General features: G+C 58.5%; 1 protein-coding gene across 4 annotated transcripts; it reads right to left on the reverse strand.

The window, feature by feature from the left end:
• Positions 1 to 820: 820 nt before the first annotated feature.
• Positions 821 to 21,769, reverse strand: FRMD8 (FERM domain containing 8). 4 transcript variants are annotated; one of them, XM_029956615.1, is made up of 11 exons: positions 21,613 to 21,769; positions 21,218 to 21,302; positions 19,609 to 19,776; positions 15,737 to 15,838; positions 15,334 to 15,392; positions 15,035 to 15,201; positions 13,120 to 13,344; positions 10,950 to 11,073; positions 9,897 to 10,040; positions 5,750 to 5,954; positions 821 to 2,556 (listed from the first exon to the last, which is right to left on the reverse strand). In XM_029956615.1, the coding sequence occupies exons 2-11, from the start codon at positions 21,300 to 21,302 to the stop codon at positions 2,438 to 2,440; spliced, it is 1,398 nt and encodes a 465-aa protein (XP_029812475.1). In that variant the 5' UTR covers positions 21,613 to 21,769; the 3' UTR covers positions 821 to 2,437. The 4 variants fall into 4 exon arrangements, 2 of the variants coding, with proteins under 2 accessions (XP_029812475.1, XP_029812474.1); XM_029956614.1 differs by having other exon boundaries at positions 19,609 to 19,791; XR_003915294.1 differs by lacking the exon at positions 821 to 2,556 and adding an exon at positions 9,364 to 9,588 and having other exon boundaries at positions 5,869 to 5,954; positions 19,609 to 19,791.
• Positions 21,770 to 23,301: the final 1,532 nt, after the last annotated feature.

Consider the following 23,301-nt stretch of genomic DNA (forward strand, 5'->3'; position numbering starts at 1 on the left):
GGGGGGGGGGGGGGGGGTTTACAGAAAATGATGTCATAGGCACAGTAATTCAGTCATCCTTGTATAACAGCCTTTGCAGCGATTCTAACCATACACATTGTCCAGAGTGTTCGTTACTTTTGGCGGGACCCAGTCATGACCTTTAGTGCTTTTTCGAAAATAACCAATTACCGGGTGGGCTAAAGACCCCCACGTGGGGTAACTGGTTAACCTAGCATTAAGTGATAAGTACCTATCCATAGTTTCCATCTCCAGGCCTGTCCTTAGGAATGTTAAGTGTGTTAGCTGGCTGCTTCTGATTGGGTGTTACTAGGGTGGTCGCTTGTTGAGCAATATGTGCCCTTCCCTGTTATTGTCTAATGATTCTGGGAAACCGAAACTTGGGCCTTTAAGCTCAGAGGGGAAATTAAAGCCTTTCATGGAGTCAGTTTGGTTCAGACCTGTGTCCTTTCAGGTTCTCCATCGAATTCTGCTCAGCAGCCCAGAGAGCTGCATACCTTTTTTCTTTTTTTACATTTATTTATTATTGAGAGACAGAGCATGAGAGGGGGAGGGTCAGAGAGAAAAGGAGACACAGAACCGGAAGCAGGCTCCAGGCTCTGAGCTAGCTGTCAGCATAGAGCCTGATGCGGGGCCCAAACCCATAAACCGTGAGATCATGACCTGAGCCGAAGCCGGACGCTTAACTGACTGAGCCACCCAGGCGCCCGAGAGCTGCATACCTTGACATGTATTTAATAAACAGCAAGCATGGAGCCTACAATTGACTCCCAGGCTGTACTTAACACACTGGTTATTTCATAATGTAAACCAACCGAAGTTTGCTGGAAATTCATTTTATTATTAATAAGTCACATGATACAAAAGAATGAGAATGTTCCGAGGAACTTGGTGAAATACTGCTTTGTCCCAAAGGGCAGGCAGAAAAGGTCATGGCACAAGGGATGCTCGGAGAACAGCAAGGAGGCAGGAGAGTGAAACAAGTCATGTGTCCACACCCGCTCCCCGCAGCCGGCCAGCCCAGCAGATAAAGTCACCTGCGTCCAAACAACAGGTGGGAAGAGAGAGCCCGATGGCAGAGCGCCAGGTGGGCTGGGCAGCCACTCAGGTCTGGTGACTCCAGAGGGGAGACAAGATGTTCTCTGGCTGGGACATTCCAGAAGGCTGGGGACGCCTATTTGTTGTAATGAATGACCTAAGTCCCTACTGCCAGAAGCAAGCCCACCCAGAGCGTGGAGTGCGCAAATGTCACCGAAAGGAAGACCACCAAGTGAGTGGGCTCTGCCCCCAGAGGCAAGCTCGCATTTCCTCTGCCCAGGCTCTCCAGGGGAGGGGAGAACAGCAGGGCCCAGTGCTGAGCCCAGCCCGCCTCGGCCCTGCGGGAAGTCCCAGGATGCTCCGGGAGAGCTGGGGACCCACCGCGGAGGAGCCCTGGGACTGGGCAGGCCCGCCGCTGGGCCCCCGGAGAAGGCAGGAGGCTGAGGCAGCGGAGAAGCCACCCCCAGCCTCCCTAGACTTCCTGCCAAGAGGACACCAGCTCGCACGGGACAGCCTCATGCGTGGGCCGCCCCAAGGGGCAGGCGGACGGCCACCACGGAGCCATCTTGAGGGACCAGCCGTTCTGGGGTCGGCGGGAGCATCCTCTCCAGCTGCCCTCGAGGTCACAGGTGGCCGAGAGCCAAAGCGGATGAAGAACAAAACCAAACCCCGAAGCCCAGGGTGCTGGGAGCCTCTTCAGGTGTGGAGTGTGGGTCTAGGGACGCGTCGGTCACCAGGGTGGCCACCTCCCAGCACGGTTGTCACTGAAGGCTGGCAGAAAGGCACTTTCCTTCGGGTCAGAGTGTGTTGTGGCACAAGATGCCCCCTGAGCCGGGCCCTGCCTGGCTCCCCTAGTTTCATTCGGCCAGGGATGGCACGAGAGGGGGGCCTTTTCTGGTCCTCCTGCGGCTCAGGGCACGCAGGCCCCCTCCTGCCCCACAGAGCCATGCCCAGACAGGCAGTGAGGGGGGAATGTGGCAGAAGGAATGCGGGGACATGGTCACCAAGGTCCAGGGAAGAAACCAGACACACACCGGATCTGCGGGTCCCAAACCATACTCATCGCCGCCTGCCATCAGAGCCACCACTGAGGACTTCAGAGCAGGGGACACCATCCATCTCAAGAGGGGCATGAAGGCCAGTCCCTGGCTGGGAGGAGGCGGCCGGAGCCTCAAGACGCTCCTGAGACCGCAGCGGGGCTGGGTACGGGGGAGGGTGGGCAGGCTGCAAGGGAGACCGTGCAGGGGTCCCCGGGCAGCTCGGCGCAGCCCACGTCCCATCCCACGCAGAAAGCCACTTCCTCTCCCTGAGGTCGTCCTCCTGCCTGGCGCTGGGTCCCAGCCCTCCGGGAGAAGAGCGCTCGGCCAGGCCCTGCCCTCCCCCTGCCTGGCCGCTGCCCTCACCCCTGCTCCAGGCTGTCTGTGGGCTGCACCACGGTGTAGGTCCCCTGGCCCATGGACAGCTGCCGGCTGAAGAAGGACGTGGTGCGCTTCGGTTTCACCCGCTTGATCTGCTCGCCTGTCAAGGGATGAGAGGAACGCGCTGAGGGAGGGCTTCCCGGAGGTGGGGTGCTCCGCGCCCCCAGGAGCCTGGTTCCCAGCCAGGTCAGACCCAGCCCCCTCACTGCATCCACCAAGTGTCCGAGCCTCGGTCCTGAAGCCCAGCTCTGCCATCTGCAGGGGCGGGTGGGGGCGTCAGGGGCATGTGGTCAGCCTTGCAAATCAGAGGCCAATTCAGGTTTGCATCTGGTGCTGGGCCAGCTGTGCTGCCTGGGGAGCTTTTGCTAAACCCAGTTCAGGAACAGACCAAAGAGGGGCACCGGGGTGGCTCAGTCGGTTAACGTCTGACTTCAGCTCAGGTTGATCTCCCCGTTCGTGAGTTTGAGCCCCGCATCGGGTTCTCTGCTGTCAGCACGGACCCCGCTTTGGATCCTCTGTCCCCACTCTCTGCCCCTCCCTTGCTTGCACTCTTGCTCTCTCTCTCAAAAATAAAGATAAACACGGGGCGCCTGGGGGGCTCAGTAGGTTAAGCATCAGACTTTGGCTCAGGTCATGATCTCATAGTTCACATTGGGCTCTGTGTTGACAGCTCGGAGCCAGCTTGGGATTCTCTCTCTCTCTCTCTCTCAAAATAAATAAATAAACAATAAAATAAAATAAAAATAAACATTAAAAAAAAAAAAGAACAGACCAAAGAAACAAAACTAGACTAACAACGTAGACTAACTGGCTCAAGGTGAGCCTCGATAAGACAGAAGGAATTCTTACAAGTTAGATTTCGGGCCAGGTGACCAGGGTCAATGCCAACTGTCACAAGTCATGTTGATAACACACCTTTGATGTGATGTGATGAAAATGGCACTTCACCTCTGTGACCTCCCTCCCTGACCCACAGCTCCTGCCTAATCACGAGGAAAACATCAGGAAAATTCCGATAACGCGGCATCCTACAAGATCTCCAAATAGTCGTCCTCAGACTGTCAAGGTCATCGAAAACAAGAGCAATCTGAGAAACTATCACAGCCCAGAGGTGTCTACAGAGACCTGCTGCTAGGGTAGTGGGGCGTCTTGATGGGATCCTGCCGCCTTGAAAACGGGCGTTAGGTTAAACTGAAGGACTTTAATTAATAATACTGTATCAATATGGGTTCGTTAATTATAACGAATATATTAACGTAAGATGTTAACTAAAAAAATCAAGGAACAAAAGAAAGACAACAGAAATGAACAATAATCTGTGAAGAAAATATAAATGGCCAAGGACATAAAAATGGTCCAACTTCACTGACATTCAAATCCAAACCCGAGCGAGTTCTCGGTCAGTGTGATGGGGGTGGGTAGAGGCCGGCACGCACTGTCTTCTTGGAGGGGTGCAGGCAGGTGCGCCACCCGGCACCGCCACCCCGTTTCTAGAATTTATCCTGAGGACACGGTGCAGATTCCAGGCAAGGATTTAGCGACAGTCATGTTGTTGGTAGTGGCTGAAAACTGGAAATAACGGTGATGTCTCAGCCCAGGGAGTGGGGTGACCGTGCCTGCTGGCTGCTCCGAGGGAGACTGGGGAAACAGTCATGTTACTGAAACATTGTTTTGCTGTTTCTGATTATAAAAATGATATGCGTGGGGTGCCTGGGCTCAGTCGGTTAAGCGTCCGACCTCGGGCAGGTCATGAGCTCACTGTGAGTTCAAGCCCGAGTCGGGCTCTGTGCTGACAGCCCAGAGCCTGGAGCCCACTTTGGATTCTGTGTCTCCCTTGCTTTCTGCCCATCCCCCACTCACGATCTGTCTGACACTCTCTCAAAAAAAAATAAATACAAATTTTTAAAAAATGATGTGCTTGTCATAAAAAAACGTAGGGGCACCTGGGTGGCTCAGTCAGTTAAGCGTCTGACTCTTGGTTTTGGCTCAGGTCATGACCTCATGGTTTGAGAGTTCAAGCCCTGCATTGGGCTCTGGGCTGACAGTACAGAGCCTGCTTGGGATTCTCTCTCTCCCTCTCTCTGTGCCCTTCCTGCGCTTGCTCCATCTCTCAAAAATAAACAAACGTCAAAAAAATTTTTTAAAATGAGGTGCTTGTCATCAAATATGTAAATACTGCAAAGACACACAAAGAAAAAGCAAAAGTGACAACAATCAGCACAGCTGGTGCGTCCCCTCCTCCTGCACGTGGCTGCAGGCTTGCGTGGGGCTGTCCTATTACCTGATTTTTATTACTTGGTCTTATTTTGTGAACATCTTGCCATTATAATTTTATTAATGTTTATTTTTGAGAGAGAGAGGCAGAGCGTGAGCATGGGAGTAGGGGAGAGAGAGGGAGACAGAATCTGAAGCAGGCTCTAGGCTCTGAGCTGTCAGCACAGAGCCTGATGCGGGGCTCGAACCCACAAACAGTGAGATCATGACCCGAGGTGAAGTCGGATGCTCAACTGACTGAGCCACCCAGGCGCCCCTACATCTTGCCATTTAAATGTGGGTCTTCATTACTGCATTTAAAACCTTCTTATTTTGGAATGAAACTAGATTTATCGAGAAGCTGCAAAGATAATCCTACAAGTTCCTAGGTGCCCTCGTCCATCTTCTCTTGAGGCTGACGTCCTCCGTCAGCATCTTACATTTGCCAAAACTAGAACGTAAACCCCGGAGCAATGTGCTGAACTGAGCTACAGACTCCCGGATGTCCCCAGTTCTCTCTCTCTCTCTCTTTTTTTTTTAATGTTTTTTATTTATTTTTGAGAGACAGAGACAGCGGGAGCAGGGGAGGGTCAGAGAGAGACAGAGACACAGAATCTGAAACAGGCTCCAGGCTCTGAGCTGTCAGCACAGAGCCCGACATGGGGCTCAAACCCACAAACTGTGAGATCATGACCTGAGACGAAGCTGGACGCTCAACCGACTGAGCCACCCAGGCCCCCCCCTCCCCGAGTTCTCTTATAAACGTCCTCCGTGTGCTCTGGGCCCGGTCTGGGACGCCACACTGCACTCCACCCACTGCCCTTTTACCAGCGGCCCTGATTCTACCGGATGCGGCCCCCTTGTTTCTGTCCCCACACCTGAACTAACCGACATTGGTAGTTTCTAGTTCCCAGCTGGACGCTGCTGCAGGGAACATCTGTGGATGCAGCAGTGACACGGCTAGAAAAGGACTCTCCCGCCAGGGCCCCAGAGGCCCCCCTTCCCAGTCACGGAGCATATGTGCATGTGCGCGCGCTCACCTTCCTCCACGTAGTCGATGGTGGACAGGTGCTGGAGGCGGCTGCACACCACGCTGTCCTCCCTCCGCAGCCGCGGCCGCTGAGCGGAAGGGGGCAGGGGGCCGGCGGCCGAGGGTGGGCTGGACACGGTCTCCTGGGGGGCGGCGAACTCTGAAGTCTGGTTCAGCTCAATGCAGTACTCGATGAGGCCGCTCATCAGCTCGGCCTGGGGAGGAGAGAGGGGCCACCCTGAGGCCTGGGCGGTGAACAACGGCCTTTCCATACTCTGCAGAGTGAGACGGGCAAGATGGACGGGCCCCTGCCTTCTGCATGGGGGGAGGGGGGCAGGCAGGTGAGGAAACAAACACCATTTACACCAGAAAGGAAAGGGGGGGGTCAGGTGCTCTGTGGACAGAGGGACAGGGGAGGCATCCACCTGGGGTGACTTCGGAGGTCGGTCCTGGTGGATGAGTAGGGGTCCCTGTTTCGGGTCTGGGAGGAGGGCTGGGCAAGAAAGAGCATTCTAGGCGGGAGGCCCAGGCCAGGAAGGCTGCGTGCCATGGGCGGCAGCAGTCAGGCCGGATGGGGAGAGGAACTCAGCTGCGGGCTCATGGTAAGGAAGGCAGAGGGCCCAGGCGGGGCCTTCTGGGGGGAAGGGACGGAGAGCGCTGCCTGGCAGAAGCACCTGCAGGCCCGCGAGGAAGGCGGTGGCAGTCGGGTCACGGGGCCAAGGGTGGGGGGCGCCCTCTGAACACCTTCAAACGTGACGCCTTCTCAACCAATCTTAAATGTAACGTGTTGACATAAAAAGTGAAGTGACAGGGTGTCAGTGAGCACGGTCCGGACACCATGGGATGGGGACACCGGGGGTCTGATGGATACGCAGACAGACAGCTGTCGGAGGGCGGAGTCCCTCAGTCAGACAGCATACTTCCTGAGTGCCTACCCCGAGCCAGGTCTACTACGGGCAGTGGGACACACAGGGACCACAGGGGACCAAATGCCTGCTTCGTGCTCCCAAGAAGTGTACCCACAGGGGGAGGGATGGCCCCACGCTGACAGAGAAGCAGCCAGGCACTTGTGCCCACACAGCGCAGCCCAAGGCCTCCCTGAAGCAACGAATCCACCCTGGGGACGGGGCGGGGGGGGGGGGGGCAGGGCAGGACACCCCGCCGGGGCCCAGAAGGAAGAGCCGCATCCATTCTCCACGCCTGCCTCCTCTGCTCACGGAAAGGCTCCACCACGCAGAGCGGGCCCCTCGGCTGGTGAACGGGAAGGCAACCGGTGGGGACAGAGGACCCCGGGCTGTAAGCATGACAGGGAAGCCCTCGGGGTTCCCTGGAACAAAAGCTCAACGGCAGTGTGATGCTTCTGAGGTCCTGGGAGCCTGGCACTAAAAGGACACCACCTCTGACCAAGTTCATATCCCTGCAGGATAAAGCTTGGTAAACCGGTGACAGAAGGGAGCTTCCTCAGCCCGATGGTGGGGGTGGGGGAGGGTCTGTGAAAAACCTGCAGCGACTTCCCCCCAAGGTCAGGAGCAAGTCAGGATGTCTGCTCACACCTACTCAACACTGTACTGAAAGTCAGGCAAGACAAGCAGAAGCACATGCGCTGGAGGGTCAGAATATGACTGTCTACAGAGAAAACCCCGAAGAATCTGCAACAAAACTATCAGAACCAGTGAATTTAACAGAGTTGTAGGATTTATGAATATGGAGATAACAAAATCAATTGCATTTTTTAAAAGTTATTTCTTCTAGAGAGAGAGTGAGAACAGGACAAGGGTAGAGGGAGAGAGAAATGATCTTAAGGAGGCTCCAAGCCCATGGGGCTTGATCCCACAACCCTGGGATCACGACCTGAGCTGAAATCAAGGGTTAGACAGATGCTCCACCATCCAAGGCACCCAGGTGCCACCAAATCAACTGACCAACATACTACAATGAACCAAACTCGGATATTTAAAGAGGGAATGTTTGTCTCTCCCTTTTTCTTCTTCCTGTTGTGGAGCACGTAGATGCGATGGCTGGAGTTGAAGCAGCCATCCTGGACCGTGAGGTAAATTTAAGAGAAGAGAGCGTGCGTGGTGGAGAAACAAGGTTAAAGGACTCTTGAGTTAACAATAACAGACCTGGACCGCTTACCTATGATGTTATGTGAAGAAAAATAAACTTTTATGTTACTAAAACTCAAGTAAATAAAAACAAATGAAGAAGTACCATTTAGGGTAGCACCAGGGAAGGGAAGGGAAAAAAGAAGGAAAAGAAATAAAGAAAGAAAAAGGAAAATCTAAAGATAAATATAATAAAAGAGACACCGTACCTATATGCTGACAACTATAAAATATTAAGGATATCAAAGCCAAATAAAGGGAGACATAGAAATAAGTGGCCTGGACAACTTAGCATGTTAATTCTCTCCAAAATTAATCTAAGATTCAATGGAATCTTAATCTAAATCTCAGAAGACGTTTTAAGGGGAGGAGGGGTAGCAATCAATGAGCTTCTCCTAAAATGCAGATGGAAACCAAAGGAACTGGAAAAGTCAAAAACAATTTTGGAAAAGAACAGTTTTGGAAATCATCCTACCTGATTTCAAGTTTACTATCAAGTTTCTGTTATCAGTACAAACGGATTATCAGTGAAAGACGAACACATAGATCAAGGGCACAGGACATATAATCCAGAAATAGACCCACACCCTTGGCCAACTGAATTTCAACAGAGACACAAGGGCAATTCAATGAAGAAAGGGTAGTCTTTTTAACAGAGAACACTGGAACAAAAAGAAAAAAAAGAGAGAGAGAATGTTGATCTATGTATCACACTTCATGTAAAAATTAACTTGGAGGGGCTCCTGGGTGGCTCAGTCGGTTGAGCGTCCGACTTTGGCTCGGGTCATGATATCACAGCTCATGGGTTCAAGCCCCGCGTCAGGCTCTGTGCTGGCAGCTCAGAGCCTGGAGCCTGCTTCAGATTCTGTGTCGCCCCCTCTCTCTGCCCCTCTGTTCCTCTCTGTCTCTCAAAAATAAATAAATATCTTTAAAAAATGAACTTGAAACGGAGGGACAGGGAGCGGCAAGCACGCATCTGCGTGACCGCTGTGGACGGCTGGCGGTGTGTCCTCCAGGGGTGCGTGCTGACTGGGGGCCCAGCCAACCCACTCCCGGGGGGACACCCACACCAGTGATTACGACACTGTTGCTGGCAACAGTCCCAAACCGGAAACCCAAGTGTCCATCAGCAGTGGAACGGGAAAGTCAAGGCTGGCGAACGTGGAGGCTGGGACACCAGGAAGCCTCTTGAGAGATCAAGCCACTGACACCTGCCGCGGAGACGGAGTTCACACGCTCCGCCGCGCGGAGGAAACCAGGCAGAAGAGAACACACTGAGGACCCTGCTGCCGGAAGGTCCGGAACTAGGCAGAACGACTCGAGGGTGAAACGGGTCAGGATGGGGGGCCCTTTCTGGGAGGAGGCTCGAGGGGTCTCCTGGGGCCCAGGTTCTAGTTCGCCATCTGAAAAGTGTAACGTGGGTTTATTTTCAGAAAGTCTGTTGAGCTACACACTTAGGATTTGTAACTTTTCTCTCTGGAGTATCCAATAACACGTTTACTTTAAAAAGGGGTCTAACCTGGTGATGTAAAAATTACAGAGTCATCAGCAGAAAGTGGGGACAGCCACGTGTGCAAAGCCGTGAGCAGGAAGGGCTCGTGGATGCTAGGCCAGGGCGTCAGAGGAGCCACCGCAGGGGACAGAAGAGGAGTGTCCAGGAGCTCAGGTCAAGCCAGGCCAGGGACAGAGGACAGACAGGACAGACGTCTGTGCATTGGGCGTGGCAGGGCAGAGGCCGCTGGGCCTGCAGCAGGGAGGTGCAGGGGTGAGGGCCGTGTGCCGAGTGCGCGGAGTGAAACAAAGGTGCCCAGGACCCTTCGCCCTGCCACGCCCACTCCTCCTCTGAGAGCACCCACCTCCCAGCGGGCAGGGAGCCCGTGTGGGCTGGTCACACAGCCTCGAGCCCAGCCTGGCCTCTGCAAACCGGGCCTCGGACTCACAAGGGTGGCTGCGGCTTAGCTGGCGTCAGCTCCCCTGGTCCCCAGGCCCTCGGCAGCCCGCCCGGAGCCTCCAGGAGCCCAGCCTACCCCCGCTGCGGGCCATGCCCACTACCTGCTTGGAGTAGATCTTGAGCAGCCTGTTGACCGGGGTGCCCTCGTTGTCCCCATCAAACTCCAGCCACAGGACAGACTCCTCCTCGGAGGAGGAGGTGTGGTCCCACGACAGCTCCTGGAAACGCAGGCCCAGCAGGACGTGCTGGCCAGCGGGGGACACAGAGCTTGGATTCTCAGAGCCGAGTCTGCTCCCCCACCCCAGCTGCTCAGGTGACACCAGGAGCGGACAGCTGGCTGGGCTGTTTACCCGCAAGGCTGAGTCCACATTCCTGTGTGGGCTTCTGGGAGCAGTCCCTGCTTTCATCAGACCCTCAAAGGGGGGTGTGGTCTGGGGAGGCGAGAGCCCCTGGCCCCCAGCACCGCTTGCCAGCTGGCCAAGCCCCTGACAGCTGGGACAGTCATGTCGGGGGAGGGGTGGGGTGTAGGGGGCTTATCCACAAGATCAGCTGAGTAGTGTCTCAGCAGGCTGAGCTGGGCTCTGGGCCCAGCGTGTTTGGGATCCCTTTCTGGGGACAAGTCACCCAAAACTTTTCTGCTGGCTTAGGAGAGACTCCTGCCCAAGTGCAGAGAAGCTGCCCCACAGGCCAGGATGCCGACTCCACTGTCTACACAGGGAACCAACAGCCAGCCTGTGCCAAATGCAGGGGAAGAAGCCCAACCCAGGCAGCCAGGGAGGGCTTCTAGCTGTGAGGCTTTTCTGGAAAACCACCAGCTAGTCTCCAGCCATTGGTCCAGCAGAGCGGCCAGGTCCCCTCCACCCAGAGGCTCAAATCCCAGCCGTGGCCTCCCCTTTGCTCGGGCTGCCCTCCCGGCCAGCACGCTAGACAGAGCGGCTGATCTAGGAGGGACCCCAAGGAAGCTCCCAGGATAATGGGGGAAGGCCCAGGGACCGTCCAAGAGGGAGGGAAGCCAGACAGGCCACTGGTCTGCCTCGAGGCCAACCACTGGCCCACGAGAACCAGAAAGGCCTGGGTGAGCACCCCGCACCCTCTCCAGTCCCCCGCCCTCCCCGGCCCCAAACCAGGTCCCACCCTGGAGGAGCTGGGCTTACCTTCTCCCTGCTGTCGATGACATGCACGCCCTCCAGACTGATGGCCACAACCACTGGCTTTCGCCCGCCCCGGTGCAGAAAGCCCTGGGCCGGCTTGTCAACCTCACCATGGAAGAAGGCACACCTAGGGACAGGAGCCGCCATGAGCCGGTCACCTCAGGCACCAGGGCCAGACCGTCCGGGGCTGGGTTCACCCTCCCCAGTGCTCTGGCCAGGCCCTGCCCTGGGCATATGAGAAGTTTAAGTCATTTTAGCGACTGATGGTTAAATGGAAACCGGCCCCTGGAGAGGGAGAAACTGAGAGGGGGTAGGAGGGAGGCTTCCTGGAGGTGGTGGCAGCTGCCCCAGCCATGCAGGACAGGGAGGCTTGAACAGGCCGGGGGGTGGGGGTGGGGTGGGGAAGGGGGGTGGAACGGTGTGTCACAGGGAAAGGCAGGCACCTCAGAAGGAGGGAAGAGCATGACCCTGGGGGTGGGACAGAGGAGGTCACGTCCGGGGAACTGCCAGGAGGGGCTGGGGCTGAGGCTGCTGGAGGTGGCCTCCACTGTCAGGCCAAGACCCTTTCAGCAGCAGTGGGGTCCAGCTGCGCCTGCTCAGGGCCCACGAGAGAATAGGGGCCACCCAGGGAGGCTTCGGGGCCTGACAGGGGGAAGGGGAAAAGGGGCAGTAGCCTCGGCACGCCAACTCCCTGAGCCGCCACGCTCTCCCCCTGCCCCGCCACGTCCTCCCTCTCCTATGCCTGCCTGGCCCGCCGCCCCTCACACCAGGCGAAGCCCTTGCTGAATCCCACTCCCTGTGGCTGCCTGCACCCTCGCTCCCGGGCGGCCTGGAGACAAGCATGTGCTGCCTCCGAGTCCGGGAGCAGCCTCGCCTGTCCCTGCCCCTGGAAGCCTCCTCCAGGTTCAGCGGATGGCTGGGACTCCCACCTCACCGAGGGCACAGAAGCACCCAGAAGCAGCCTCTTGGCTACCCTCATCTCCTCACCCTCTGCCAGATCAGCCCGATCTGTACACACACATCTCTCGTGTCATAAAAATTAAAAGCCTCTGCCCCCTGCCTCCGCCCACAATGCTGCATCTTGACTCCACTGCACAGCTCTGACCCCGGAAGGAGCTGGCCACACCCGCCGAGTCCTGTCTCTTCTCAGTCTCCTTCACCCACTGCACCCCACGACGCTGGAACCGAGGTCAGCTAACAGCCACTCGGGGCACGTCGAATTTGATCCGGAGCAGCAGCCTGGGACGCTTGGTCACTTCCTCTCCCTGACACTTCCCTCTACCCGCCTCGCTGGCCCGGGGCCTCCTTGCGCCGGCCCGCCCGCACCTCCCTGGCCATGCCCTTGGGCTCCAGGTTTCAAAGCACCCAAATGCCAGTGCTCACCAATTACTACCTGACTCTGGACTCAGAGACCTTAACCGCCCGCCCAGAAGCGCCAGCTGGGCATCTGGCGAGCATCTCAAAATCAACACGTCCAGAACCACAGCGCTTCGGGGCACAGTCCCCTCCCAGCTGACACCATCATTCATTTGCTCGGGCCACACACCTGCAGTTCTGTCTCCTCTCCTTCATCCGCTCCCCTGCACATCGATCTAGCAAATTCTGTCAACTCTACCCTCAACATCTCTGGCATCTGACCACATCTCACGTCCTGCGTTATTACCGCCCGGCCCGAGCCGTATCTCCCCCTCAGGGTGTGGTCACCCTGTCCTCACTGGTTACCGGGCTGCCGCTGCCGCTCCCGCCACCTGCGGTCTCTTCTCTGCTTCCACTGCTGGCTCTCTTCCCCCCAGAGAGGCACCCTCACCAGGCAGGGCCTGGTGCTCTCTGCTCACCGAGGTCTTGCCAGCGCCCGGGCTGCGGGCACGCACAGGTACCCGAGGGCTACCAACCATGGATGGCGGCACGAGAGAACCGGCTACGTGCAAGGTCAGCAGGCTCAGCGGCCAAGTGACTGGCGGGCGGGAGAGTCACCTGGCCTGGGACAGGAGCCAGGGGAGGACAGGGGTCCAGCTTGGTACTCCTGGGGCCCAAGGTGCCGGCATCAAGACACCTGACGTGAGGACAGAGCTTGGCTGGCGCGGAGGGGGGCACCCCTCCAGAGGCCAAGTCAGATGGCTGGGCTGTCAGGGGAGGGGACAGCAGAGACCCCAGGGCCGGGGGAGTCGCTCACCCGTAAAAGGGCAGCTCGTGGCTCTTGAGGAGGTAGGCGCGGTAGTGGGGGCTGAGGGAGGCCCCGTGCTCGCTGTCGCTGCCGATGGCTTCCTTCACCTGGCAGTAGGCGTTCAGCAGGCCCTGCTCGCCTGGCCCGGCCTTGGCCCCGCGGCCCCGGAGGGCGGCAAAGAGCCCGTGGCCCCGCTTACAGAGGTGGGCGGGGAGGAAGGAGTCCAGCTTCTCCCTGCGGAGCCAGTAAGAGGGGTGCTCGGCGTGACGAGGGGTCCGGGGCTGGGGCAGGCCGGAGGGGCCGAGGTCCCCAGGGGGCGGCATGCTCATGGGCAAGGGCAGGAGAGGCCCCGGACGGAGCCCACTGGAGAGCCCACTGCCGCGAGCCCGGGGGCAAGCCTGGCTGGTGACAGGCCTGGAGGACAGGCTGGGAGACTGAAGGGGGAGCCGCAACCAGGCCCGCCTCACAGGCAGCCCGTGGCCGGAGGGTTTCGGCGCAGCGTCTGCGTCACTGAGTCAGGAAGGTTTGGATTTCTGCGCTAGTGAAACTTTTACACCAAAACACAGGCGGCAAGTGGCCTTCGTACACCTCCCCAGCGTTTTCTGCCAAACGGGGATATTAAAAAAAGAAAACAACCCATCAACCCACAATCCACGAACACAGGTTCAAGAAGGAAAGGATGTTTCTGATTGCTCACGACCATTAAGTAAGAACCTCAGTGTCCGTGTGCTGTCCCCGTGTCGGGCGGTGCTCTGACCGTGGGGCTGTGTGCCGGCTGCTCCACGCTGGCCGCCGCCGGAGCTCTTTCTTTGAGCAGCGAGCACCTTCTCAGAGGCCAGGGTCCCCACGGATAAAACGAGGGCACTAACCGCTGGCTGCAGGGAGGGTGCCAGCAGGTGCCCCGCACCTAACAAACACCGCTGAGGTTGCCATTTTCACCAGTGGGGAGGAGTCTCCCCTGGGGCTTCTGGCCGCCTGACCCACAACCCAGGCCACCCCCCGCCAGCGGGAGGAGAGGCAGGAACTCGTGTGGCCTGGTGGCCCAACAGCAGGGCGCTGTGAGGAGGGGTGTCCGGGGAGGGGCCGCCACCCTTCTCGAGGCTGCCATGGGCACTTTCACCGCTTGTACTCCAGTATCCCAACTTCCAACAACAGCTCTCGCCCATCATCTGGAAATCCAGCCTTCCCCACACCCGTCCGTGGGACCTGGGTGGGCTCGGGGCGGGCCCATCAGCGCTCTGGCCACCGTGTCTCCTTTGGGTGGACCTGACGCTCAGCCAAGGGAAGGGGACAGCAGAGAGAGCATGAGGACTCTCGTGCGTAAGGGAGGAGGCCTCTCTCGACGTGCAATGGTTGCAGCCACCAGCCTGCCTGAGTGTGAGCTGGCCCAGAGGACACAGGGCCGGGCCGGGTGGTCCCTGGGGGGCCCCAGCTCTTAGTCATCTGGCACAGGGCCCCATCTCTGCACGCCTTCCCTGCAGCATGCCACCTGCCCAGTGCAGTGCCGGGGTGGGGAGGGGCCTGGGGTCCAGGAGCATGCTGTGCTCAGAGTTCGTTTCCACTGCCATTACCTCTAAACCTCAGGATCGTTGTGCAGGGAGGTCAGAGTCCAGTCAGTCCCAGGCTGTGACCCCAGAAGAACCAGCCCACCTCGCTCCCCTGCCCCCAGACTCAACCTTGGATGGAGGCTCCACCCTCACGTGCACCTGCGACTCTTATCACAGACATCACTTCACCCAAGTCTCTTACTCCTCAGGCCCTTCGGCCCAGAGCAGATGAGAAAAAGGAGGCTCAGAGAGGTGGGGTGACTCGCCCAAGGTCACACAGCGTCAGGGCCAGCACCAGGGCCCGCACCTCCGGACTCCAGATCCGGTCAGATGCTCCATAAGCAGGATCCCAGGACAACCGTCCCGCGGGCCCTCACCTCACGGCGCAGGCGGTGGGCTGGCCGGGCTGGTAGGGCCCAAGCTGCACGCGGCACACCAGGGCGCCCAAGGCCTCGCAGTCCTCCGCGTCACACGGGTACCGCGCAGCCAGCACGTTGCCCTTGGCCTCCTCATAGAGCAGCCGCAGGACCTCCTCGTCGTGGATCTGCGGGCCGGTGCGGTAGGGGGTGGGCTGCTCAGCTGGGTAGGCGCGCTAGCGTCCGGGGCTCCACGGACAAGGGGAGGCCGGACACGGGCCCCCGGAGATGGGGGCACCACCAGGGGCGCGCCACCTCACCTGGAGCTCCCGCCGCTTTGGGAAAAACACGTTCCTTCGGAACTGCAGGGAAGGCTCGTCTGGGGAGAAAGGCTGGGGTCACTGCCTGGTGCCCCCCACCCCCGGCCCAGCCCGGCCCGGCCCTCTCCCCTGATGGGCCTCGTGTCCCCCTCACCCACCACGCCTGACAAAGCCCGAGGGCCGTCTAGAGACTGGGAGACATGGCTTATCCTGATGCACTCGCAGACCCCCGGGGCAGACCCCCCTCGAGGATCTTGTAAGAGCTGCTAACTGCAGCCCAAAGGCCCAAGGGGCTGCCCTCCCCTGTCCCTGGCACGGCCGGCCCCCCACTGAGGACCCTCCCCGGGCAGGAGTGGCCACTGGGGGCCGGGAGCGATGCGGGCTGGCAGGCGGGGGCACTGACCCGTGGCCACGTCGTCGTCGGGGGCGTCGGTGAAGCGGAGCAGCAGGTCCGGCCACTGGCGGCCCAGCTTGTAGGGCTGGTGCTTGGGCTTCAGCTGTACCTCTGCGGGACGAGAGCGAAGTGGCTGCGTGTGTGGCCTTTGACTGGCACGACTGCCACCCGAGAATGACGCAACAACGAGGGACGGCAGTCGTGGCCGGGGCTAACCGAGCAGGAACAGGCATCCTGAACCCTCGCGAGTGGTTCCGGCGTGTCTGCTCTTTGATGACGCTCTGCTCGGTTCCCGCAGGCAGAGAAAGGAGGCGCAGAGAGGCTAGGTGACTTGTCCAAAGTCACCCAACAGGCGAGGGCGGGTCAGGCCCCAGGCAGCACCAGCCTCTGACTGTTCCCTACAGCACGAGAGGGCGTGGCTGGCGGAAAGTGCCAGAAATGGAGGTACCCAGCACTGCCATTAGGAAGCAGAGCCCAAAGCTGATAGCTGGGACCCAGAGGCCCAAGGGGCCGCGCTCTCCTGCTCCTGGCTGAGCCTGGGCTTCCTCCTCGCCAGGCGCCCCCTCCAGCATCTTCCCTAGGAACCCCAGCTGACCTTCATTCCACGCCGCCCAGCTCACACACCTCATGTCCTTCCCGTTCCCTCTCCTGCCCTGCTCCTGCCATACTGACCTTCTTCAATAGCTTGAATCACCCCAGCGTGTCAGTGCCTCAGGGCCTTTGTATGTGCTGTTCCTCCTGCCTCAGGCATTCTCCCCCCTAGACCCTCACATGACTGGCTGGCTTGGGTCTCAGTTCAAGTGTGGCTGTCCCCAGACCCTTCAGAGGCGGCTCCCCTCATCAACTTCCACTATGCCAACGTCACTCTCATCTGGTGGTCTTTACAGTGTTTACCACTATCTGATGTCACCTCCCTATCTAGGCTGCCCTAGCTGGGGAGTCCTTGGGTCCCCTGGGCAAGAGTGGCTCTGTCCCATTCGTTGCCACCGCAGGCCCTCACATGGGTGGACAGATGGGCCAAGGGCATCACTCGAGGCCCCTTGGCTCTGGGCAGCCGGCTGGCCCTGGGGCTCGACTCCCTGAGCCAGGAATGAGAAAGCACTTTCATCTCCTGCACCAGTGACCACAGTCTTTGAGGCAGTCAGAGGCCACTTCCAAGCCATCAGGGACGAATGAGGGTGGCCGCTGGAGGAAGAAGCGTGGGGAAATGGGGATATTCGTGCCATCAACTAGCTACTCCTGCCCTCTGACCCTGCTTCTGACCCATCTCCCCCTTTATCCCCCACCAGAGGGGGGCACCTTATCCTGCCAGCATGAAGCCAAGGGTTCTCATTTCTGTTCTTTGGACCTCCATCTGGTCCCTGATTTTTTTTTTTTTTTTTTGAGACAGGGCGCAAGTAAGCAAGGAGCAGAAAGGGAGAGAGAGAAGCTAGGCTCACCCAGCGTGGGGCTTGTACTCTGCTGAAGCAGGGCTCGTGCTCACCCTAAGTGGGTCTCAAACTCACAATCGTGAGATGACCTAAGCCAAAGTCAGATGCTTAACCAACTGAGCCACACAGGCGCCCTCATCTGGTCCCTGATCTTAACTCAAGAGTAGCCACATCCCCTAAAGGGTCTCCCTCCGGCTTGCAGCCTCTCCCGTCATCCCTGCGTTTAGCTTCTTCATACCGCTTTCTCCTCCAGTCTTGCTCCGATACTCAGATTTCCCAGGGGCTCCTTGTCCCTCATTTCCAACCTAGATCCTTGCCCACACTCCTCTGTCGCCGCCTCTGCCTCACCCAGGGGCAGCGTCCTCGCCCGTCCAAGAAAGGCTCTCTCTTCAACCCCAGCCACCCGGCCACTCAGCGGGGGCTCCACATGCTTCCACCTGGACGCTCACGGACGCCAGAGCCAGAGGCCAGGGAGGCCATCCCCCAAACAGGTGGGAAACTGAAGCCCAAAGAGGGACAGTGCCCGCCCGAGGCCACCAAGAGTTAGTGGCAACCAGGACTGCAGCTCCAGCATGACACTTTAGACTGCGAGTTTCCGGAGGGCAGGGACGCCTTCGGTCCTGCTTCCCACTGTGTCCCTGGCATTTAGAACGCTGGCCAGCACAGGGGTGCTGGGTGGCGGCTCCGGACCTGTGAGGTGACCAAGGTGACTGACTAGCTGAGACCCCTGGACACACTGAGGGGGAGAGTGGACCCAGGGCGACGGTGCCCCTCCTTCTGTCTACAGCCCAGCCCGAGCCCCAGCAGCTCAGGGGACTCCCATGATCAGAGCAGGACCTGTGGCCCCGAATGAGACTGATGGTCCCTGGAGCATGCTCCGGGGAGAGTGACAAGGGCGCTGAGAAGGACAAACATTCCCCAAAAATCCAGCTTGAGGGGAGGCTCCGGCAGACAGCACTCGTCACCGCCCTGGGGCACCTGTCCTAGCTTAACCCATTCCGGGGCTGGGGGGCAGCCAAGGGGCCTGAGTCAGGATGAAATGGCCTTTCAGCCTTCCTGAACCCAGCCAGGGAGCCAAGTGGGTGCTGACTTCATGCTGGGGCCTCCTCCTGGCCACCCTCCTCCTGGACAGGGTGGAGCCCCAGGGTGCCCCAGGGCTGGCCACACAGGCAGCCCATTCATGTTCTTGCGGGGGTGGGGGGGACAGGAATGTGATGAGGAGGGAGTGGGGGCGGAGGAAGTAGGAGGAGCTGCCCAGCTGCAGGGACAGAAGGAGTTTAAGGCAGGGCAGGGGCCGCCCCCAGGTTTTCCAAAGATACAAACCAAGGGGGCTGCAGTTCCCACCAACCCCCTGAGGGTGAAAAAAGGGGCAGCTGAGCTGGTGGGGAATGGGTGGAGGAGACCTGTCAGCAGGAAGAGGGTGGGCGAGAGGAGCAGCTGGACAGGAAGCTCCAACGGGGCAGGAGGGGTGGACACAGGACATGGACAGGATGGAGACACGCGGGATGGGCGCTCCGTCTCCCACTGGCCGGCAGAGATCCTCCCTCTGGGGGAGAGGCACAAATCCCACTGGCCTTAACAAAGAGGTAACCCCTAGGGGCCCTGGGGGACCCATCACCCCCTTCTTGCCCCTGTTCCTCTACAAGAAGGGAGAATATTTAAGCTCAGCAGACGTGTCTGGCCCTGACACTTCTCCTTTGGCCCCCTCCCTGTGCAAGCCAGCAGGCTGGAGGCCCTATTCAGAGGCCTCAGGGACACCTCTCCCCCCGCGGACTCCCCCCTGCCTCCCCCGGACACCCCCTGCCTTCCCCTCTTGCTCCATTCCTGCCCTGGGATCTCAGCCTGAAAGGACAGGACACAGGTGGTCACGGACCAGAAACCAAGCAGGGCTGGATGCCCCCCTGCAGAAAAGTCAGGTTCCCACTGGTCCTGCCCACCCCATCCCCGGGGGCGGCTGCTTCCTTGGCCCACCTTCCTCCCCGCCCCCCACCCCCCACCCCCAAGTAGGATGAAGTTCAAAGAGACTGGCTGAGGGGGTCCCACCCAGGCTTCCAGACTGATCTGGGCCCTACCAGTCACAGAACCCACCACTTCCCAACCTCACCTTCGTCTGTAAGAGAGCGCTGGGCCATGAGGATGAGGAGAGACTCTGCTCAAGAAATGCCAGCTCAGGTTGTGGCCTTGACCTCTCGCTCAGTGAATGCAGATCCTGTCCCTCCCTGTCCCCCATTCCTGCTCCTCCTCATGCCCCAGTCCAGCACTAGTGAGACCAAGGGCCAGGCTTGACCCCTCCTCTGCCTGGGGGCAGAGGAGCCAGGTGACAGCCCTAGGACATACACAAGTCCCACCTTCTCCTGATGCCTGTGGCCAGATGTTCCCGAAGCTGCCCCCTCCCTAGGGGGCATCGCCCTTCCAACCCTCCGGCCTGGGCTTCGGAGTGCCAAGCCTTACCCAGCAGAGGAGAGACAAGCCAGAGTGCGAAGGCCTCCAGGGCGATGTCCGGGAGCTGCAGGACCTCACGGACCGCCCGGTGCAGCTCGTGGGCATTAACCGAGGGCAGGTTCTCCACGGCCAGGGGCACCACTGTGTCATCCGCCAGGTACACCAGCACGTCAGCTGCTGCAGCAACGGAGACTGGGCAGGGTCAGCTGGGCCTGCTACCTGGGCACAGACACGCTGACCAGGAACCCTCTACCCCCCGCTGGGGCAAGCCCCCCCCCACCCCAATCTACCTTCTAGAGGCAGAGCCCCAGTGTCCTCAGAGGACTCTGTGAAGAGTGCTGATATAGGGCCTGAAACCTCGAGCCATCCAGAAACCCAGCAGCTCTGGCCCAGAGACCAGCCCAGCCCTCCCATAACTCCCAAAGTTTCAAATCCCCACACACTCTCCCTGGAAGCCCCAAGGACTCTGCTGGGCTTCTCCCTTGATGGAGAACATTCCACAGGTGAGGACTGAGAGCAGAGATAGGCCGATCCCGTCCTGTGATGATAGGAGTTAGTCTATCAGGCTGGGAGAGAGCTGGCAGCCTGCTGTTATCCTTGGGCAAGAAGCTGTCTCTCTCTGGCCTGAGCTTAGACAGAACAGGGGATTCCTAGGGCCCCCCCCCAGACCCCACCCCGGGGTAAAGCAAGTTCCAGGGCTCAGCTTCCATAGGATTCTTCAAGCCTCAGGACTCAATACCATGGCCTTTCAGGGCAGTCTAACCAGGCCAGGAGCTGTACCTAAAAAGTTGAGTGCTGACTTGTGACCGCTGGTAGGATTCTTATTTGGAGCCTGGTGCTGAAGGGAGACCCTCAGAAGAGCAGCCAGATTCAATCCCCCGCCCTGGAACGGCAGGGACCTGAAGGACCACCGAGCTTGGAGGCCCATGTACCTGGGCTCCAGTCCAGCCCGGGTCCTGGCTGGTGGGCTGACTCCGGCGGGTGTGAGTGTGACTCACTTCATGAAAGCAGGGCTAATACCCCTCTCTCAAAGAGAGGCTGTGAATCCAACGGGGCAAAGGTGTAGTTTTTTGTCAACACACATGAACGTGCATTTTGGATCTCCAGTCCGTTCTGCCTGTAACGGCTACTCTCCTGACAGACCGTAAAGTCATCTCCAGGAGGCTGTGATTCAGACTCACTCTTCAAGTAAGGAAAACGGAGTCAATGCGGGCTCCAGAACCCAGTGACTTAACCTCTCTAGGGCCCAATTTCCTTCCTCATAAAATGAAGATAATGATCCCTGCTTTCAAAGTGCTGTTTGTGACAAAGAAATCAAAGGAAGTCAAGGTGTCACTTTCATTCATGAGATTTCATTTAGGTTCCACAGGTATGTAAGATTATGCTCCTTTTACAAATGAAGAAAGGGAAATTCAAGAGCAGTGCCCAACTTGGCCAACAGCTTAGTGACAGACCCCAGGTCCTCTGTCTTCTGTCACTTTTCACACCTTCACAGACCTTATTTGTTAATTAATAGGGAAGATTCTCTTTAATGAAAGAGATGACAAGCCAGGGCCACTTCCCCAGGGCTGAGGCACAAGCTGGGTGTGAAGAATAGGTGATGGGGACAGGGACCCACCTCGGGCTCCCACGGAGGACACGCTGCTTCGATGGGACCGCTCAGCGGGGCCCGGTTGCCCAGCATTACCTTCTGTCCCGTCCATCTACACAAGGAAAGAGAAAGGACGGCTGCTGGGGGGAGGGGGTGTCCAGGGATGAGGGGGTTGGGGAGCCCCTCAAACTTTCACTGAGGACGGTCGAAATCCAGGGCTGATCTGCGCAAGTGAACAGCGTTGGCTGGGGACACTGGTGTGCAGACCAACGGGTCTTCAGCCAACTTAAGCTCGAGGCTGGTGGTCAAGGTGGCGGTGGTCAGGTGCGGGGTCGAAGCTCGACTCGCCGGGATGCCCGGCCAGGGTACGGCGCCCTCCCATCCGGGGCGGGGACCCGCGCAGGGCGTCGCCGCGCTCTCACCTCGCAGGGAGTCCGTGCCCGTTGCTTCAGCCCAGGCTCCTGGTCTAACTCCGGCCCCCCGCTCCGACTCCAGCTCCGAAGCCGGGTAGGACTCCAGCACCCACTCGGGAGGCGGCTACCCCGGCTGAGACGCGGAAGCTGGGGCGGAGGAAGCGGGACGCGCACGGCCCCGCCTCCCAACCCGCGGGAGCCAATGGGAGCCCGGGACTGCGGCGCACGCGCCCTGGAGAGCGCCGGCGCGCTCTCGTCTGCCACCGGCCCGCGCAACCCGGGCCCTCTCGGGTCTGGTTCCGCTCTTGGCCAGCAGGCGGCCGCACAACGAAACATCCCGGCCCCCAACGCAGTGACCGAGGGCAACGCCCCCCACCCCCTCCACGGCTCTGCCCGCTGGCCTGTAACAAGGTGTAGCGAAGGTTCAAGGAAATCAGGAATGGTGACCGGCCTATGGGCATTTTCCCCCCTCGCCTGTAAAACGGCCTGTGTCCTGGGACGTGTCAGGGATCCACACTGTTCTGGGTGTTTCGTAAAGGTGGCTCAGGCAGCAGCCTGTACTGCAGCGGCTCCCCCTGGGCCCTGAAGGGTTATAGGCTCTTTGCTGTGGTCAGAAGACTGGGCCGTGGTGCGGACTCGGCCTGGACAAGCGCCTTCTCCCCCAGGCCCCAGTTTCCAATCTGTAAAATGGAGAGATAGAACTCAATGGCCTCCTAGGATTCTCAAGGTGATATGTTAGAAACCCAGGCCAGGCACACTTGATTTTCCAAGGTGTGGTCACATGAGCCCTCTCTATCTTAGACACACAGCCTGGAGACCTTGAGCTGTTCCCAGGCTAGAAAGAGGCGTGGGGCCCTGGAAGAGACAGGTGTGAAACCATTATCCCAGGGTCACGTCACCAACATGTCCTGGCAACGCCAGCATGTGTGTGCCTGAGGTATAGCTCTCAGGGAGAAAAACAGGTCTATGGAGCTGACCTTTCCATGAGCCAGAGGAACCAGAAATTGTTGTAGCCACAATGGGCTGGATGGTCACGGGTGGGGAGGGCAAGTGTAGTAAGAACTAGCGTCTGCCTCCAGGATCTAAGCTCTGGGACCCTCAGACCAGGACACAATGGTTTGGTGGCCTCCCAAACCAGCGGCAGCAAAGTGGGACACAGTTCAGTGTGCTTGTGTGCTTACTAGGGGTGGAGTCTGGGCTAGGGCACTGCCCTGCCCTCAGGAAGCTTATGTTCTGGTTGAATTAGGGATTGGAGGTAGAGAGGGGGAAGAAAAAAGCCTAGAAGACATGCACGTTTAAGAGTACATAAGATGACAGAATTGACTTCAGAGCTGTAAGATGCCACAGGCAGGAAAAGAAGGGTCCTCGATTTCTGAGCCCTACTGGGTGCCAAGCCCTTCCCTGTCTCCTCATGTCATCCTCATGGCCCATGTGGGTAGAAGTAAGCGTAATAGTATCTCGTTTGTGGAGCATGTAAATTTGCCAGATTCTTTTTTTTTATAATTTAAAAAAATATATTTTTTTTGAGAGAGAGAGAGACAGACTGTGAGTGGGAGAGGGGCAAAGATAGAAAAGGAGACAGAATCCAAAGCAGGTTCCAGGCTCTGAGTTGACAGTACAGAGCCCAACACAAAGCTCGAACTCATGAACCATGAGATCATGGCCTGAGCCTAAGTCGGACACTTAACCGACTGAGCC

The sequence above is a fragment of the Suricata suricatta genome, chromosome 11, assembly GCF_006229205.1.
Source record: "Suricata suricatta isolate VVHF042 chromosome 11, meerkat_22Aug2017_6uvM2_HiC, whole genome shotgun sequence".
Classification (NCBI taxonomy): Eukaryota; Metazoa; Chordata; class Mammalia; order Carnivora; family Herpestidae; genus Suricata; species Suricata suricatta.

What these genes read in the sequence shown, in the direction of transcription:
- FRMD8 (XM_029956614.1), bottom strand. Translation starts at nt 21,302, where the DNA reads ATGGACGGGACAGAAGGTAATGCTGGGCAACCGGGCCCCGCTGAGCGG. An exon ending in CAAAGCGGCGGGAGCTCCAG is followed by an intron (nt 15,202 to 15,333) that starts GTGAGGTGGCGC and finishes ACCGGCCCGCAG; the next exon opens with ATCCACGACGAGGAGGTCCT. An exon ending in CACGAGCTGCCCTTTTACGG is followed by an intron (nt 11,074 to 13,119) that starts GTGAGCGACTCC and finishes TCCTGTCCCTAG; the next exon opens with GTGTGCCTTCTTCCATGGTG.